Source organism: Ischnura elegans, chromosome 2 (genome assembly GCF_921293095.1).
Source record: "Ischnura elegans chromosome 2, ioIscEleg1.1, whole genome shotgun sequence".
In the NCBI taxonomy this organism is placed as follows: Eukaryota; Metazoa; Arthropoda; class Insecta; order Odonata; family Coenagrionidae; genus Ischnura; species Ischnura elegans.
Window position 1 is genome coordinate 49,480,403 of NC_060247.1, and position 20,598 is coordinate 49,501,000.

General features: G+C 35.3%; 1 protein-coding gene across 3 annotated transcripts in view; it reads right to left on the minus strand.

Annotated features, from left to right (window-relative positions):
- Nucleotides 1-103: 103 nt before the first annotated feature.
- LOC124153707 (diacylglycerol lipase-alpha-like) overlaps nucleotides 104-20,598 on the minus strand; it is a 285,971-nt gene continuing 265,476 nt past the window's right edge. Inside the window, exons 8-16 of one of the 3 annotated variants that reach the window (XM_046527034.1) lie at nucleotides 19,264-19,603; nucleotides 19,091-19,168; nucleotides 14,249-14,472; nucleotides 12,861-13,002; nucleotides 10,287-10,579; nucleotides 8,787-8,810; nucleotides 1,925-2,057; nucleotides 1,641-1,705; nucleotides 1,340-1,431 (exon numbers count right to left, since the gene is read on the minus strand). In XM_046527034.1, coding sequence (XP_046382990.1) covers nucleotides 1,425-1,431; nucleotides 1,641-1,705; nucleotides 1,925-2,057; nucleotides 8,787-8,810; nucleotides 10,287-10,579; nucleotides 12,861-13,002; nucleotides 14,249-14,472; nucleotides 19,091-19,168; nucleotides 19,264-19,603 — 1,306 coding nt within the window. In that variant the 3' untranslated portion in view covers nucleotides 1,340-1,424. Of the gene's footprint in view, nucleotides 1,432-1,640; nucleotides 1,706-1,924; nucleotides 2,058-8,786; nucleotides 8,811-10,286; nucleotides 10,580-12,860; nucleotides 13,003-14,248; nucleotides 14,473-19,090; nucleotides 19,169-19,263; nucleotides 19,604-20,598 lie in introns of all 3 variants that reach the window. The other 2 variants (XM_046527032.1, XM_046527033.1) reach the window with 2 other exon arrangements.

Here is a 20,598-nt window from a genome sequence, read left to right on the forward strand (position 1 = left end):
AATTAAGGACTCGATTAGGTTGCAGAACCATATCCCGAGACAGTACTTGCTTATTATTTCAAACTTGCCAGCATGAAAATTAATGGATAATTAAGTGATTGGCTAATTTTAATAACAACTTTATTCCTGAGCCGCAACTTTACAGTTTGGTACATTTTAAAATTATATCAATAAATAAACAATAAATATTATATTCTCACTGCCAACCATACAATTGAAAGTTATTATCAATCTATAGCTGCCACATCTTTAAGAAACAGTTAATATATTTCTTTGGTGCTAATTGACTCATACACTACTCTCTCCCTGTCCAACTGAGTGCACCTGGAAGGGGTATTTGGTAACTTTTGGACCATTTACCAGGCAAGGCGAGACTGAAGTGTGGGAGGAACATTGGGAGGTGGAAGACACTGTCGGAGATGCAAGTGAGGCTGATGTTTGGTTCACTTCCCGAACAAGTGATCCACTGCTTGATTGATGAGGGTCCGCCTTCCAAGTAGCCCTTGGCACACCTCTCCAACTGCTTGCAACAGTAGCACCAGCAGTTGCCGAAACTGCCACGGCATCTTCCTTTTTATTACTTGTACTGAAATCCCCCAAGTCAAATGTCACCTGTTTGGAGGAGTTGGACTGAGCCGATTCGAAACTTTGGTCCTCGGAACTTGATGTCACCATAGGCAACATTGATCCTGGTTCCCCAACAAGACCCATGCAAACATTGTCCCCATCTAAAGAGTCTGCAAGTCGTTGGGAACGGATGGCAACACGACCGCGTCTACACGGCGGAGTCACAAACACCTCCGCTCCAGTTTGTGCACCCAACACCAGACCCAAGCTGGCCCTTGAACTAATACTCGAGACCTCTGAAAGGGATTCGGGCGTGGCAAGCGGAGCCAGTCCCAGCCAGTCATCATTAACCAGATCCACCCTCCCTGGACTTATAACCCCACTGGTCGCTGACCACTGCCCCAAGAGCGGGGGCCACTGGTTTGCAGAGGGAGATTTGCACATGGGGGACTGGCGTTGGCAGACTTCTTCCAGGATGGAGGGATATTCCCACGGGGAGAGTAGGGGGTGAGGGGCCAATGGGGGCGACGTGGCTGTCCCTGTGGTTGCCGTGGCAGCCATTGTTGATGCGTAGGAGGAGGAGGACGAGGAGCCAGACGCAAGTCCACCGTGGCCATTGGTCCCTGGACACATTGGGAGAAAAGGTTTGACTGTCACTGTGGACGAAGGCGTTGGGGCAGCCTCTGGTCCAAAACTTGTTTCGAGGCACAGGCGATGAGGAGGGGTCTTAGCGGGGGAGCCGAGGAGCAAGTGGCAGCACTCAGGATCTTCATCTGCTGGCACACAGGAGGCTGTAGGTGGGGCACTATCACTTGTAGGAGACACCAGACGTGCAGGTTTGGCTGGTCCTGCATGAGTTATAACCTAGAAACCAGAACAATAGCCTTATTCATGCTCCACTGACACCAATTAGTCACACATGAAATATTTACAATGGATACCTACAAACCAGCATCTGGATGGGTTAGATAAAATACAGAAGAATGTGATATGAAAAAGGAGGAGTAGGAGAACAAGCTTATTTCAAGCTAAGCATTTGATTTTCTGATGTAGTTAGATAAATAAGCTATTACCTGCTCTCTGACTGATCATTTTCATTGACAGAGTTCTGTGGAGGTTTTCCATACCCAGAAATCACCTGGGATAAAAATGAAATTAAAAAAGAAATGAGAAAAGGCTACATACATACACTATTTTCTATAAACAAAATAAACCAAATGATAAATAATTTCAAAATAAAGCAAACATATGAACACAATAAATTGCACTAATACAAACCTTGAAAACATAAAAAAGAAACGAAAATAATAATACACGATTGTAAAAAGTTCAAGATCCTAAAAGACTTCCAACTCACCTTATTTAAGGCTTCCAATACCTTGTCAGGCATATGATCTTGTATCATAACAGGAGAGATCAAAACTTCATCAAAGTCAGTGTTGTTTGCCCACAAGGCCTGATAAACTGGTTCGTGGTTGTTAAGTACCTGTCTGTAAAAAACACACAGACACATGATTTCCAGAGGCCAAAGTTCAACTTAAAAATAAATGTCTACCACAATGGGCACAAGCTTAAACATATGGCCTTGTTTTCAACCCATTATTAGTAGAATACATGCTCTACCATGCTGATATGCATAAGGTCAAATAGTTTGATGAGGTTGAAAATGACAGGCAAAGATGATTTTTCACAACAAAAAGATGTAATGGATGCTCAGTGCTTTACCAAAGAAGGATAAGGGAAATATTCATGGAAATAATCAATAATTGAAAATAATTTTCATGAAATGCTACCACATGTCGCATCTGTTACTGCTTATGAAAAATATGAGGATGAAGATGATAATGAGAAATTCGTCATCACTGGGTTAGAGTACTTCGCGATGGTCATGATGCGATCTTCTTAGACACCATTTACACCAGTCCCAGTGAGAAATGGGTGGTGGAATCCACGTGGAACCCACGTGGAGAATTAACGTGGATACCACGTGTTTTTGGTCGTGGAATCAACGTGGAACCCACGTGGAAATTTGGTGGAAAAATTAAAACAGCAGTTGGTGCTGTCCTAAAACCATTAAAACCTCAACCACTCTATATCTAAACCTTCTATATATGTGTCTACGAATTTTCATGTGCTCTCATGGCTGCCTTTCCACGAATTATATAAAAATAGAATGTGCGATACATTTTCACATAACTAGCGTGGTTTCAGGATGATAAATGACGCAATGTCACCAGAGAGTTAAGTTCCACAAATTAGAAATTCTGTTTAACATTTTATGATAATCACCACAAATCCACTTGAAATCAACGTGGATTCCATGTGGGTCCAACCACTCAATATCCACCACCACCAAATATCCACCACTCAACGTGGATTCCACGTGGGTTCCACGTGGATTCCACCACCCATTTCTCACTGGGGTATTCAAAAACTGACTTTTCTAATTGTCCATTGCAGCAACTCATGTGAGTTAAAAATTACTTTTTATTTTGCTTGTGTGCAGCCAATGCTATTTTTGAAGTAAAAACTTCTATAGGTGCACAGCGCACCCATTTTGTGGGTGGTAAAACAGATTTGGGCATCATGCTCAACTATTTACAGTCATAGTTGGTGCAAATGTATGAGTATTACCTCCAGCTCTAAGGCAGAGGAGCTCACGGTGTTGCAGCTGTTTATACATCTGCAGCATCTAAAAATATTAGTATCAAATATTGAGCTGAAAATATGAGCTTTTTCTGATATCAATATCGGGATTGATGCCATTATCAGGATCAAAATATCGAGCATTGAGGATATCAGCAACATAAATGCTGATGCATATTCACCTTGAAAATATTGATATTTTTTGCCTTCGATAAATGTCACTATGCCTAATGAGGATGATTCCCTAGAGAATGATTCAACAATTGAGGATCTTGATGGCATTCTTGAGAGAGGGGATAGAGCAAGTATTGCTAAAGATTGGAAACAAAAGATTCTTCCGAAGATGGTAAAACTGTACGTGAGAAAGAATTGTCTAGAGAAAGGTCCAGGATATATGTATTTTGAAAGAAAAATATCCCAACAAGTGAATTCTAATGTTCTCATGGAAGAAGAAAAAACACACTTATGAGAGATATCAAGCTAATCTCATAAAAAATTACATTAAAAATGGTTTAAAATGTTATAGACAACTCACAAATCACACAACCATCATGACAGCCTGATAAGAAAAGGGTATTGAGCCACCCTGCAATTCATGATTCTCAAATTGCAGGGGCCTTCAGGATGACAGCTTCTCATATTCTTGAGGAGAGTAATTCTACAAGTATTTTGAAATACTTGTAGATTTACTCTATCCTCGTAAATACTAGTAGAGTTACTATCCTCATGAATACTTGTAGAATTACTATCCTTGTGAATGTGTACACTTACAGTCAAATTTATTATCTTTAAAGGGAGTGTTGCCTCTCTGAGGAAATAAAAATATTCTAAGTGACACTTAATGCAAAAGAGTCAAAATAAGTAAATTTTGTTTTCGCCAAGATGCTAGGTTTCATCTTTCGAAATCAAAGTTTGCGACATATTTATGTACTCATCTTTCATTATTTTCAAATGATAAAATCAAAGAGTGGAAATAAATAAATGGATTATTAGTTCTCTGACCATTCACTGATCTCAAATTTAGTGTTTGAACTTCTAATAGGACTGAACGAATGATAAACTGATACATAACTTATAAAAATTGTTAAAAAATACATAATAATATCACTACTCTCGACTATCACATTCACTCAAAAGTTGACTTTCAAATGAAAAGGAAAGTCTTGGAAGTTTATTAATAAATTATATCAGTTTAGCAATCATTCAGTCCTAGGATGAAAACACTTCCTATTTGAGATAAGAGAATTTTTATACCAAGATATATGGCTTGATTGTCCCAAAAAAATGATTTCAGAGAATTTTTGCAGGATCCAAGTTCAACTGCTAGGAAAGTAGCAAGATGTACAGCGATCACATAATTAAAAATTCCCTCGTACACACAAAAATATGAGTCAAAGGATCAAAGCACATGGAGAAGAATAAAGGAAAAACTCACAAGAAAAATGCAAAGGATAAAACATATATGTAGATTTGAATATTAGTTGCATAACTAATGAAAAAAAAGAGTAGTGAAATAAAATAATATAGCTAGCTGATGATAATCAAATGGTGATGAAGGATTATATTTTCTGATGTTTAAATAGTTAAGCATAAATATTCATACCCTGTTCCATTGATTAGGCCATTATCAGTGCTGTAGTTGGGCCGGTACGGCATACGCCCTAAAATCCAAACTTGTTATAAGCGTACCAGTAAAACTATTTTTTTTAAATATGTAAAAAGTAGCCCTACTGTAAATTGGCCAATGGAGATCAGAAAGAAAAATCGGAAATGATTATTATTTACTTGTTCAGAGTTATCTCGTGGCACAACTTGGAACTAATATAAGAATTTGAGTCTGACATTTCAACCGTGGCCGGATGTATAATACATGTTCATTTGTTGGCAAATTTTGGTGAGTACCGCCTACATTTTTTTCCCAACTACAGCACTGGCCATTATCCAATATTAAACCACAGTCTGAAGGAGAAGAACTTGCGTTTAAAGAAGCACATTGATTCTCCATATACTCTCTATAACAATTTTTCCCTTCAATACTGCCTTAACCTCCCCCTTTAATCTTTACCTTTATTTACCTCATAATCCCCCACATTTTTTTCCTTTGATCATCAGTTATATATTACTATGAGTTTGCAATCCCGCTGGTCTAGCAAAAACACAGACCTGACATTGTGGAATCATCTAATAAACAAGATCCATAATTCCAACTACCACCCTGAATTCACATTTTGCCAGAGGTTGCATACCGCTAAATATCTTGAAAAAAAAGTGACCCACCCTACACATGAAAATTACCTTAATCAGTCCTTGATGTGTTAATTAAAAATATTGCATATACATATGTATACCCTTTATTTTATGCTATGTCATTTACTGACGGAGGTTTGCATATACAAAACTTCCGTTATACAAGACCGCATTTTCTCAGGCTACATGAATTTGTGATTAAACCCGCTAAAATAAAAAATATATAGAATAATGATGTAGCTACAAAAATATTTATGAAAAGAACCTTATTTATTTCAGAAATTCTTATACTTTCCAAATTCAAATAAAAAAAGTTATATTGTGTCATGGATAACATGTTGCCAGGTTAAGCCATAAAACTATCACATTATTTATTCATTCATGATGCCTTAACATTTCAAAATGTTGGGCTAAGTATACTTCTTTTTGCTCAATCTGCTGCAGTGAAATGACATAAAAAAATGTAATGTATTACTTAGGAATTCTGCCAATAATAAAGCATGTTAGGTTTGTATTCAGTAAGGATACCACTGGTAATAGGAAATTTAATTTATATTTTATAAATTAATTGCTCCGATATTTATGGAAGACTAGCTTATGAGATTTCGATAGGGTATTCCTAAAAACCCATTCTTACATAAGACAAATTCATTTTCAACTAATTTTCTCTACTTCTTCTGTATTTAATACTGTTTAATAACTTTAAACGAGGCAAATTTATTCTAGTATCACAGGCACTTGAAGTATGATTTGGTATGAATAAGAAATCAAACATAAAACTTAACTAATTTCCCTGGGAGAGCTAAAATTCTCATGAGTATGTCTACTTCATTTCGACATGTATTTATTACCAGTTACTTTGACGGGCTCTAATTATCTCATAGGAATGAATTTGAGAACTGCCAAAATGACAAAGATAAATAGGTGTATCCAGTGAAGGGCAGAAGGGGGCAGCTGTCCCCATAGAAGCAAAAATTGCAAATGTCTTTAAGGAAAATAATATTTTTATAAGCAAATAATTTTAAAAACTAATAAAGACTTGTTATAGTTTCCTTAACATGTTGGTTTCATTCACTTTTTCCATTATTAAATCTTACCTATAACTTGAACAACCATGGCTTCCCACCCCCCCAAGTTTTGATCCTGGGTACGCTCTTGTAAATAGAATAATTAAGTTGAGCATCGATCATATTGGCTAAAGTGAAAATGTCCTCAATGAGGAAATCCAAATGCCGATTACAGTTGAAAAATTAAATATATCCAAAAGTTGAAATATCTCCACAACCGGTTTTTATACTGGCACAGGCAATCATCTACATAGAGGAGAATGCGTGTTAACCGTCCAAGGGCTAGCTTTAAAGTACATAAGCTAGAGATATATATCCTTGTAAGTTATGCAATTCCTATAATCACCCACGTAATGCAAATTGCATTGATAAGGAGCCACGAAATCCTTTTTATTCTCATTTAGGATCTATAGTTACCCCATATGAACAACTATAATTTCTCTATGTTGCAGTGTTATTGACATAAAAACTGCTATTTCACATTTCCACTCCATAAATTAGGATGATACTTTTATTAATTCATTGATGGCACAATTTTAATTATATTTCTAATTTGAAGACCTAGATTATGTATACATATAAGGTGTTAAATGATTAGGCAATTATCGAAAAGTATTGAATTGCATTTTTAGCAAAAGCAAACGGAAAACTGTTCCTCATTAACATAAATTAGGGAGCCAAAATGGTGTTATTCTCATTTATAACACTGTGTTCAGGTAACCCTTGGTACATACATTTGGTACCCTTAACAAGCAATTAGGTGCAGAGGAATGCAGAGAGTAACTCACAATAATGTGATGACATTAAAACACAGATATATTAAACAGATATTCTAAATACCTCCATTTTGCAAGACATCCCACACTACTATATTTAAAAGGACTACTTGCCAAACCAGTTAATTTCTACAGTTTTAGCTTACACAGCTCAAATCAGTTCTCATGCATATGAATAATCTGAAATTTTCCACTAGAGTTAGTCTCTCACTATCCAAACAGGAATATATAATCAACAACAGTCATAGTAAAAATACAAATTCTAAACATCATTCTAACTGAAAACATTCAATGCTAAAAAATTCTAATTGCGTTTACTAGATCTAAGCCAAAATCAGCTTAAAACGTTCCATAAGTCATAAATCAAAAATTTCAACAGCAAATTGCTTTGGCCAAAGAGTCATTTTAATTTTTGCACACAATTTACTATCAACGTCGGCAAGGGATTCAATATCAGAAGTACAGCAAAAAAACATTTTTCATTAACATTGATAAACTAAAGCTGTCACGTCTTCCTCAATGTCTACACGTTTTTCTCTTCAATATAATTTGTGTCAGTACATTTCTCTTCCACGTGTAGCTTTCAAATGAATGCCTCCTAGCTTCAAAATTTCATTGAGCAAATATGTAGTTAGGATTTCACAAGCAAGGCTATAATTTGCCAATTAGTTATATCACAAAGAGAAGAATAAGAGTAAATACTCTAAAGCTTTGTTAAAAAAAAGTGATGATTTCTCATCTCAATGGACCCCCACATACATGCTACAGTATAAATGTAGACTGGAAATGAATTATTTAACAAACCTAACAGTTGCAATAGAGTTTGAACCAAAAAGAACACCTCAAAGCCTTATGTTCATAAACCTATACATATTTTTTGTCCAATTAATCAAGCTATTTTCTAACAATATAGAAACAGGGTTTTAAATTCAAGAAAATCTAAACTAAACTCATACAGAATATTTTTTACATGTTACTTTTATTTTTGAATTTATTTTGATACCACTTAAGTCATTCATATTCCTCCAGTTTTAAATATCAAATAGTCCGATAGCAGGGAATAGTCAAGTATCCTCTAAACACATTTCAACAAAACACCATATGTGAAACCTAATGTGCTCATCTTTAATTCGGAGCTATCATATGCTGAAAATTGATACTTTCTTCTCTAGGAGTAAGGAACATAGACTCAAAGGTGCATTCACCTCAAAATAGGAGGAGCAGTAGGTGTAGGATGTTTTTGTAACTTTAGTTAGTCTCATAATAAATGTAAAAATATTATACATTCTAATTTCCATTGACAAGACCCTGAACTAGGTACACAATGAACCAGACTAGTGTTGAGACATCACAGGCCCCAAAATGATGCAATTAGTAAGTTCAACTGTGAATTATGAAATGCCATGCCCGACTGCTGTTCATGCATTTTTGATGAATTGATACCAAAAAAGTCTTACACGTTAACGATATAATTGTTACATACCTCCACCTTTTTTCATACTTTTTCCTAAAATAAAAAATAAATAAGAGTAAATCTCTATTTTCATATTGATTTTAGTTACTTCAGATGTGAAAAAATTCATTTTTGCTTCCGTATTTGATGAAAAATAGACAAAAGAAAGATAAAAAACACACTTGGTTGAAATAAAACATAAATCTCTAGAACTTTTTATGATAGGACAATGATATGTACAGTCACATCGGAGGTTTGAAAATGACATGATAACAAATTTATCAGAAGATAGGAGAAACACAATTACTTAGCAATAATGATGAATATAATTGCTAACAGTGATCAATTATAATAATGAGAATAGAGAGAGAATTTCTCTTCATAATTTTAATTTTTGATTCACGATACAGATTTATGATTAGAAAATGAAATATGTGATACCATGTGGGTTCAGCAATGCGTACCTCAAATTTTCACTTTTCATAAGATCAATTAAACCCTCTTAGTGCAGACCCTTTTTCTTGGGTGCCAGCAAGAAACATGAAGAAATGCTGAGAGATATTTAGCCTTCTTGAAGGCCTATCCCATGGTTTTTTGGATAAAAAAACCATCAAATTTCTGCATATTCAGTAAGTTGCCCTATCTGATCCTTTTCCCCTACTCGTTCCTTGACCCATTCACTGCGGAGCCTGCTAAGTGGAGGGTGAGGTGCGGCAATGAAAAACCAGCACTTGACTTGGCATGACGTATAAATGACGTAAAATGCAGAGAAAAAAAATTTTGTTACTGGGATAAGTTCACAACTTACAAGCTGCAGTGAATGGGCTAAAAAATGACAAAGTAGTTTTCCTCCATAACAGATGGCAGCTCAGTTTAATATTTTTCAATGCAGCCAATTTGCTCCACCAAATAAAAATTTAGGCAAATTAAATAGGTAATTTTCTTTGACCGAGTAAGCAAGAAACATAATGCACCTGAAGGGTTAAGAAAATGTAGGATTTCAGAAAAATATTTTGACATTGTAGTTTTAGATGAATTTTTCAATGAATTTTTATTGGATGCAATAAATATTTTGAATAGGCTGATATATCCGCACAACACACCTTTTACTCAAGATTCAGAAGCCAAAATGTCTGCTTGCTGCACTAAGAGGGTTAATACAGTAAATGGTAACAATGCATTAAACTAGCTAAAATTTCCATTTCTTAACTATTACAAGTATGCTCATTTGAAAAAAAAATAGATTACAGTGGAAGTAACAAGTAGAGCTAGTTGTGACCCCACATAAATTAAAAACTTTGATATACCTGGATATTTTATAGAAATTTAAACAGAGACATAATTTTTTCATTAATGCTTATGACTTTCAAAAAGAAGTTATTTCCCACAGATAATTAAAAAAATTAAAATGTATGATGGATACCCACACAGGATGATTTAGAATGAAGCATCCACATGAATTAGTATCAACACATAAAAATGAATGAAATTCGGCTTGAAATAGTAGATCAATTTCCCTATAATACTTACTCTCCCTTGCTAGGATGATGCCTCACAATGTGGATGATTCTACCAGGAGGGTAGAGAGGTTGATGCACTGTGAGAGCAATGGAACTGTCCGTGGGATGGGCTTGCGAATTGCACCTGGACCTGGACATTCCCACTTCAAGGTCTTCCTCCACGCTGTCACCCTTCAATTCATTCACAGCCTGGATGGAGGCCTCATTGGCTGACATCGGAGGAATCTCAATAGAGGATGCAGTTGAAGGATTATCACTAGTTTGACAGCCGCAGCAGACCACACCCCCTGTGATTGTTTTCCACTGAGAAGGACAGAAAGTGGATTCCCATTAATTGCAGGTTTCCCTGGACCAGGAATAGAATCATAGACCTTTGGTTTTCAAGACTATTATGCAAACCACTATGCTATGCATGTTCGTTTATTCCCATGGCAATTTTACCTAGGCTCATAAGGCTAGGTGTTATGCCCTTGTGGTTCATCCAAGATGACCACATGAGGAATAATACAAGAAGCAACAACTAATTGAAAACTTTAAACCTGCACAAAGACCACACAAGCTGCGAATTGACCTATCACTAACTCATTGATACAAATTGGTAGCCTGAAAAGTTATAGGTGTGAGTACGCTGTTTTTTATAAGTGAAAGTAATAAAAACTCATCCAGAGAAAAAATATGAAAACTTGAAAAATTCGATTGGTTTTCGAGTTATCAACTTGAATTAACCCGTCAGCGCCCAAAGTTTTTTTTTTTTTTAATTTACATATATTTCACTCTAAAAAAATATGATATATATGAACTCAACACAATGAACACATTTTAAAGTGACAGAATAATACAGGAAACCTTCTACTAAGTATGTGCACCGAAATATATGCTAAAATTCACATATTAAATGCATTGCAGGAGTATTGGCTCAGCACTGCACTGGGTGCTGTATGGTACCCGTGGGCGTAGATAGGTCAACATGGGAGCCTTACAGGACTACATTTTTTCATTAATATTGACCATATAAAAATGTCTCAGTAATACGAAATTCCATTGATGGAAACTAGATTTTTTGGTTGATTTTGTGAAAATTTCTAATGCTTTTCTTTGGATTTTTTTCGGCTTTGGAATATTTTTTAACTTGCAATAATTATAGGTAAAATTCCTTGAATCCCAAAATACCAGATTTTTGGTTTCATTTTTCGGCTATCTTGGAATCATATAAGCCACAAAAGGTGATAAATATGATGTTACCTAAAGTTGCCCATTGAACAGCATTTAAATGCACATCATTGCCATGGAAAAAATTCTCCCAGGCCAGAATTGAAAGCAAAAGATGTGTGGTTCTATTTCCAGTCAAGAGAAATTTCTTTCCATGGCGATCATCATAAATTTCACTGCCATTCACGTGGCAGCTTTGAAATACATCACAGAAAGTAGATGTCGATCAATTAATTCACCAATGCTCCTCATTAAACATGATTACATGATACTTCAGTGAAGATTACAAGGTACCCTAAGATAAAGAGAATGAGGACGAAACTTTTTGATAAATGTACGACAAAATTCCATTGGTGTTTAAAAGGATGAGCAACACAACAAAACAATAAAAAGTAATCTCCTACCTCCTTATCTCTTCAAGGATTCAGATTACCAAAAGTAAACCTTCTCATCATATGCACATGAGTTTCTACTTGATGAAATCCTTAAGGAATCGAAGCACATTGACTTTTAGCACATAGTGATCTGTACACTGACCCAATTACTGTACACTGAAAAAATATCCCATAGGATTAAGGTTCATTGCCAAATTCAGGTGAATTTCAAATTAAAATGTACTAATTACATCACTGAATATATATTTCACTATGAACGATAGAAATTATTGCATTACATGTATGTATAATTTGTTGACAAAACTATTTAATAATTAACTTCAGTCAACCTAGGCCAGATATTAGCCTTTTATGCACAATTGGCTGGTTTCTAATGCCTTATGTCTTCAGAGGAAATTTTTCTTATATTCTATTGTTATGGGTGAAGCTGGTTTCAAATAAAGACAATGCTATGCAGCTGTAGAAGTTGTTTGAAATGTTCTCAAAAAATGTTTTGAAATTAAATAGATACAACAATTGCAAGTACATATATCATCATATGAGACAGTTGTTCCCAACCTCAAAATGAAATAACTGAATTCATGAATTTTTTTAAATGCAGTAAACCTACTTACAATTTAAAAAAAACTTTGTTTTTCAATTTGAAGTTTGTGGATCATGATGATAGAAGTTTCAGCAAGTAAAAAAACTATTCAGTACCCTATTGAATACATTTCAATCTTTATGCCTCGAAAGACTCATGAAATTTTCCCCAAGTTTTTAACTAAATCAACTTAATAATGAACTGCAATATTGAATCAAGAAATATATGATTCCATTACCCACACATCCAAGGGTAGGGAAAACACATGAATATGTAAGACATTCAATGAACAAGAAAAGTAAAAACATAAGAAAATGTGTAAAACACACTATAATTAGGAGTAACTCCAGCACTAGGCATAAAAAAATAAAACAATAAAATAGAGATTGTTTCATACTTTGGGTTCCTTGCTCTGCTGAATTGCTTTGATGAGGTCTGTCCGAAGGGATTCAAGCTGATGCAAGCCAATACGAGGAACAACATCCTTACCAACAACTACAGAGGTAATGAATTCTTTGGTATATTCAACAGCAGGTAAGCTGGAATGGAATAAAATCATGTTTACAGTTTGATTTAAAGACATGACTTTAATAAGCTTATTGAAAGATAAGGGAAAAGAACAATCAATAATGCCAAACAGCTTAAGAAAAAAACTGACCCAAACGCATCCTAGATGAAAATCATAAGCCAGAATGAGACTTTTGTTGGGTTGTCAAAAGGATAGCAGTACATAGTATTTTTTGTTGAAATGCTCTTGAAAACTTAATGAAAGTACCTGCAAATTTATTGCATTACATTTTAACATCCCATTCTCAAAAATTTCATGCCAGTCCTTAATTAAAATTAGATCTGCTATCCTTAAGGCCTGGAACAGGCATTGAGTCTCAGTTCCAGATCCAGAACACATATAAAACTTAAGTTCCAAATGTGAAAGTTATAGGCACACAGACCAACTGGTATTTTTCTCAGTATTAGTTCCCAATTTTTTCCTTGGAAATGATGCTCCCTTGCATCCAATTTCAAATATGAAATTTATTTTATATTGATTTTGATGATTACATTGAAAAGCTCCAGGATTACACACTTCACCTCATTGATATCCTCTCTGAATCAACAGTGGTGAAACCCCCAATCCTGTTGAAAACCTCTTCATAGTATTAGAGAAATCATGGACACATTGGTAAGCTGCCTGGATAACTTTAACAGAATTCTTGGAATTTTATCACAGGCTCTGAAAGCCCCCTAAAATCCTCTTCAAAATCTCTGAGAATCCACCAGAAAACCACTTTGTAAGGCAAATTATATTCCTCGAAAGTTTTCATTAAAATTCACAAAACCTCTTTGGTTTCTAAATAGAAACTTTCAGAAACCTCTCATAATCAACTCATATTTGTCATGGATGCTGCATCATTTGCAGTTTCCATTGATGGCAGAGCAACAGAAGTTACTTAAGATAGTCGATAATGCTTGGAAACATGTGTGATTTTCAGCCATTGCATTAATGTTCTCAAACTTTCCAATAGACATGACTTCATAACACCTTTAGACCACTAATGAATGAACTGTGTGCTGCACCACAAAATATTTGCTAAAGTGAGGCAACTAGCTAAGTGAAAAGGTAGTGAAACTTTCGTTGAAGTATTTCTTGGTACATATACACTAGATATTTAATGATTTATAATCACACTTTTAATTTATGACCCATCCTGAAACCACTAACAACTTCATAAACCTCTAATAGTAAAACAAACATCTCTTATCACAAGTTTAAATACTTTTACATACCTAAGCAATCCACCAGGGGGTGAGTACGCATAGCAGTGAAGGCCTGGAAACTCTCCTCTCATTAGGATTGCAAGAATAGCTGCCGTCCCAGCACCCAGTGAGTGGCCCACTAAGACCAATCCAAAACTCTGGGTACCCCGTGATGTATCCCGACAAAACGCTCGTTCCAGTATACCTTCTCCATTTAACTTCCCACGAATGTACTCAGCTGCTTGAACCATTCCCTGTTGAATAAATGAGGTAAATAATGTTTAAATAACTCACACATCTGCCAAATACATTCAGGAGAGGATAATGGTGTGTAGTAATGCAAATGATATCTTGTGTAATATTAAAAAAAGAAGATAAAATGCATCAAAATAACATGTATGGAAATGTACAGCTTTAATATCCATACCCACCAAGCACAAGAGATGACGCACGTATATATAGAATTTATAAGGATTCCCTGGATACTCTCCCTTTGAGAGAAATGATATCTAATGCTGAGGTAGATTTGGTTATGTCATAGGATATGATATCTCCTGAAAAGGAGGATATCCATGGAAATCAAATACATATGTACATATATTCTATTTATGCCATTACTTGTGCTGCCTGGGCAGTATATTAAGGAAATATATATAGAGATTAAGACCATAAAAAAGTGAAACTTTCTTCAAATTTTCAAAGCTTTTGAATGAAAATAGAGGAGATTGAGGTGCAAAAACTTATTTTCACATGAAGATATTGAACAACTATAGGAAAACTGAATGAACAACAGTGGAAAAATGCTTAAGAAAATGTTAGAGAAAAAGTTTTCTTTTGCCATTTCAAAAAACCATGTATGAAGTAAATCAGATAGTAATCACAGAAGCAATATTTTAGGACATGCAAGCAGGTAATAGTGCCTTAGTTGCCTACTAGAGATGAACATTAAAAGCCAGTACCGGTGCAATATTAGCATTTCAAAATGAGAGATATAAGTTATGGACCTATCATTAAACTTGGTCCATTCAACACTAGTATTAGCCAGACAACTGTTTCATTGACAATTCTTTCTCATTTCAGATAAAGTATCAGATGATAGAAACATATTAAGCAGTCAAACGTTGATCCAATGATGCAACTTCCTCTATCCTGCAGTCCATCTTCAAAACATCCAGCTTGCATCCCATCTCCCTCAGAGCTTGCACCTTATACCAAAAAAAAGCCTTGATCCACCTTCATCAGTATTAAAATGAAAAAAAAAACTGATGGCAATATTCAGAGATAGTTTATCTACCACAAAAATATAGCTGGGCTCAGGTAAAGTTACTTTAAAAAATTTTATCTTTTACAAGTACAATATTAGTAAGTTACAGGATACAGTTACAAGCTTCGTCACTGTATAAGTTTTCAGCATCATTCTTAAAATTTCACTCCAGGCCAATGCACCGCAATTGGATGAAATTTGTTTACTACTAAGCCACTTGTGCAAAAAGGAAGAGAACTGACAAACTTGCTACATACCAAACAGGAATTTGTCAATTGATTTTTGGATCCATAAAGAGACTTGTACTTCGTGGGTCACAATGTAACAACATAGGATATGCAAGCCAAATTTTGGGGGAGATGTAGCTTCCATGAACTATGAATAAGAACAAATTCCTCTGGAGTATGTGCCTGGAAAATATTGTCTGATGTGCAGTAAACTCGTTCACATGGTGTGGGCTTTTTGAATTACTAGCCGCAGAAAGGTATGTGCCAAATAGTAACTTTTACTTTCAGAAAACAATTAATAGATTACAATTAATAGTTGCATCTTTTTAAATGTTTCAGCTACAAGTAAAAATTAAAATATGTAAATGTAATTGCTACCAGTAACACAGTTGCTTTTACTCAGATAACTCTGGTGATAAATGTATAGTTTTGGATATCTCATGCTGAAAGGTAATTTCCTAGTCATTACTCTATACCCTTCGGACTATATAGTATACACCAAAGATATGATAAAGGCATGAGAGGGGATGAGGGTCACCTGGGAAATATCTATATCAGGAAAGAGTGCTTGCATATTACTAGCAATCACATATTTTTCTCTCTCCTTCCCACATATGTAATTTTTAATTAGCATTAAAGCTAGTTTATCATGCCCTGGACATGTTTATAATCTAATGGCTACATCATTTTTATGAATAAGCATATTAAGTAGAAAATACTTAGGAATGGGAGTATTCTATGGCAAAAAAATATTTCATTACACATGGCTCATATATGATGACAGAATGTACTTGAAGGTTTACAAACAAACTACATATTCCTACATTTTGAAATTGCATACCTATATGCATATTTGTACACATTTAAATTCAACTACACATTAAAAGTTGATGTTACATTCATTCTTTGGAAATAAATGGATCACATTTCTTAAAGCAAATTTAAAAAATAAATAAATTCTTGAAAACTGCTTTGTTACCACTTGGTTTAACATGATGAAATATCTTATCATGAAGATATGTTATTTAATACATTCACTGTAACATGACCCACTGGTGGGTCACATCTGAACTCCACCCTATGCAATGGCAAAATAACTAATTTTCATCATTTTATGGTTTTTCTATTCAGAAAAATGAGAAGTTAGATCAAGAAAACTTAAAGAGTTCTATCCTGAAGATGGCAAGCTTTGTGGGATAGCTAGAAGTTGGGTGTGATTCATTGGTGACAGACAGGATGGTGCCACTTGAAATGATAGATCATACAACTCAACCAACCACTTATGATCAGAGCAATCCTGTCAATACGATATTATGTATACCCACAATGCAATTATTTAATGTAACACATGACACCACTTGCTGAGGTCACTTCAAGATGAGGTTTGACACAACAAAAGCAGAAACTTAAAGGGATTTGTGCCACCTTGGAGGCATGTCCGAGGAGATTAATCAGAAATTAGCAAGGACAAGACTAGACAGCCTGTACGCATCCAGTATTACAGTAGCACTGTGCCAGGAGGGCATCACAATAGAAGGCCTGAGTGGGCCTGAGCAGTAGCTGCACAGCATCCGTCAACTTCCACTTGACCCACTCCCACTGCCAGAAGGTCTATGAGTCCGGCACCACCACTATGCAGTAGCAAGAAGATGAACCTAAGCATGACTCACCAGTGGGTCATAGAATAAAGTACACTCTTGACTCATCATTAGATTACATTGCAGTCTGCCCCATGGAAGGAAGATCCAGTTATGCCGTAAAGAGTTCATTTAGGAATGGCAAGATATTTTTGCTTAGCTCAATAAATTAGCCTAAACGACACTAAGGCTTGACACTACTTATTAGACTTTCAAAACAATCTGTTTTTCCATAATCGGTTAAAATAACAACTTAAGTGAAAAAATAATGGGCATTTTATTTAACTAGAATAACATAAAAATGATAAAATTCAATGCTAAACATTGGTAGAATGGCAAATCTGAAAGGTAACATGCATTTTAAATGAATAAGCTCTTGCACGAGGAGCATTTTACTTTCAGCATTTAATTCTGTAAGAATGTAGAGAACTGTCATCGTGGTAAAACCACTGCTTAAAATCATGCTTAACTCACACAGCAACCAGCACTTTCCCGAGAAATTTTATCACCGTTTCAAGTTTCATTAAGATTGAGTGCAGTCATTCCAATCAATTTCACCCTTAAGTAGTTATAATAACATTTATAAAGATATTTATGCAACACTCCATGCTGCTAGTTAGCAAACTCAGGAGGGGAAAAAGATTAAACCTTAATATGTTGGCTCTCCTTCAACATCCATTGCATTCACCAAACAGTGAACTTTTTTCTTGAACCATTAGAGATTTTGTCATAGATAATCAATGTACTGAACTGAAAAAAATTTTTAGAACTTCATGTTACTCAGACAAGAATTCTAAATACTATTACATCAAAGAGTTAAAATGTAGAACTGCTTTTGGCTATAAAACTTGCATGTGGTGAAATGAATGTGAGGTACCCAAGTGCTTGATATGAATGTGATAAAGAGAGGAATATAGTCTAAAGTAATCAATAATTTGTGGTGCTAATTAACTGAGATAATCATGTAAAAAATAATTGGCAGGCATTAAGGACTCATGTGAGCTACTTGTGGAAATAATTAATGGGAGTGACTAAAAGAAAAAAATGCTTGTCCCCGATATTAAGCAAAACTACAAAGAATGTTGAATACTCTGCTGCAAAGAGGTTAAAAAATAAAAAGGACTGGAAATTACAATATCTATGAAACTAATATATTCAAGCCAATGCGATTTAAACTTTATGGCACAAGAATTTTCTAGCCCATCCTGATCATTTAACCAGCATCAAAACAAATATATGTAATTAAAAAGTAAATAAAATTTATTGCAGATTTCAGAAGTATCCAGTTGATAGCAAGCAGCACCTTGCCTTTATCAAAGCAAGTTTCAGAAACCAAATGCAACAATTTATATCAATAAAACCATGAGATGCCAGTAAACAATAGCAAATGCAACATTTTATGCCTAACTGCTGAATTTCTGTAAGGAATATGGAAAGTACCCAGTACCATCAACATGTGTAAGCACCATGGTAACTAGAGCAAATAACTCATATCACACAGAGGGAAAACGATCATATATCAATAAGAGGCAGTGGCAAAAAATCATTTATTTCTGAAGGGTTGATTTTTTTATGGCTGTTTCCTGAAAATTTTGGGATAAGGGAATGGGAGTTTTAAGCCACTAGACTCTGTCTACACCCTATCAGCCTAATTTCAGCGGGATGGATAAAGAGTCAAATTCAATTTGGTTAATATTTAATGTTTCCATTGAGTTTTGCATTTAAATTATTAAAAGTTTAATACCTTGTGTCCAAGCCAGTCTTCTCGAGGTGGTGCCAGGGGTAATGGCTCTCCTTCCGCATTTAGATCAGTTATCACATCCTAGAAACAAGAAAAGGAATTTCTTCTATCACTAAGCATTACAACCACATGGTTAATACCTAGGAATGCCTTTGATGTAAGAAAATGATAAAAACCTTCATTGAGAGCGTCCCACGTATGCTGATGATAACTTTACGTTCAGCATAATCAACAGCAACAAAGAATGGGGTCTCACCAACATCAACATGGTATGTTGCATAAACAACATCAACACAGCATTTTCCTGATTTGCAATTTTTTGTCTCAACTCCGGATGATTCTGCATCAACAGAGACAACTTTATTTCTTCGACTCAGAGCAGCATCAGCCTCCATTATCTTCTGCAGTGCTGCATAGTTGCAGTGGCAATTGTCTTCCACTATTTCGGGATCAGCATTTTGATCCTTATCTTTTTTGCACAGCCTTCCATAACAACATGGAGCACAAGCACAACACCTTCAATGAAGCGAAAAAATTCAGGCTTAAAATGGTGCTTAATAAGAGTACAAATCTCATTCACCATTTTATATAGAGATTTCATGCTTATGTTTATGATTTGAACAAGCATTGTGAGTGAAGTCATTAGGTTAACACTAGCTTGGGGATTAAAAAAATTGGACAGGTTTTTTTGACTGAAAAGATCAATTACAAATGAATCATTACATGGGTCTGCCATAGGCAATTAGGTAACCTATTACTTTGAAAAAGGTCTCTACTTTTTCCCCAACCATAAACATGAACATAAACAAGCGGCTTTGAGCAGCAAATCCCATAACCCAGAGTCAGACATACCGGCATAAGTGACATAAATCCCCGGTTTTATAAACAGAGAAGAAATACTAAAATACAAGAATTATTCTTGATAAAAGATGCAGGAATTAAAAAAATAAGCAGAATAGGGTGGTTTCGTATTATTTTTTTATTGCTTTAATCGAAAGATTATTACTCCTGGAGTACGTATTTCACGTTTTTAGATTTTTAAATGACAACATCTATTTTTCGCGATTAAATGAAAAGTGAAAATTTTCAAGCGCGCAAAAACGCGACGCTTAAGTATGAATGCCGGGAAATATCTCCGTACGTCGTATTTCTGGTTCCCCCTCCCACCCGGTGAGGTGACCTTGAGGCGAGGCTTAGCGCTGATACGTCGCAGGATGCTAGCGGATAGCTGAGTACCTTGCTGGATGGTAGCGCTTGGCTTAAAAAAGGTTTATTAATACCTTATCAAACGAAGAAAACTTTCCGAACTTATCCAGTTTCAATAGGTGATTATTAAGACATGTTTCCCTAAGCTCTTTGCCTCATGCATGCATTGGTAACCTCAGACAATGCATAACTCCTATCCTCTCGTGTAGAAACTAGGTCCCTGTGAAGTCATGCGGAGTGGAATCGTATGGGGGCCAATCTGGCCTTTTTCAAATGAGGATAAAATTTGACCCTTGCCATTCGTC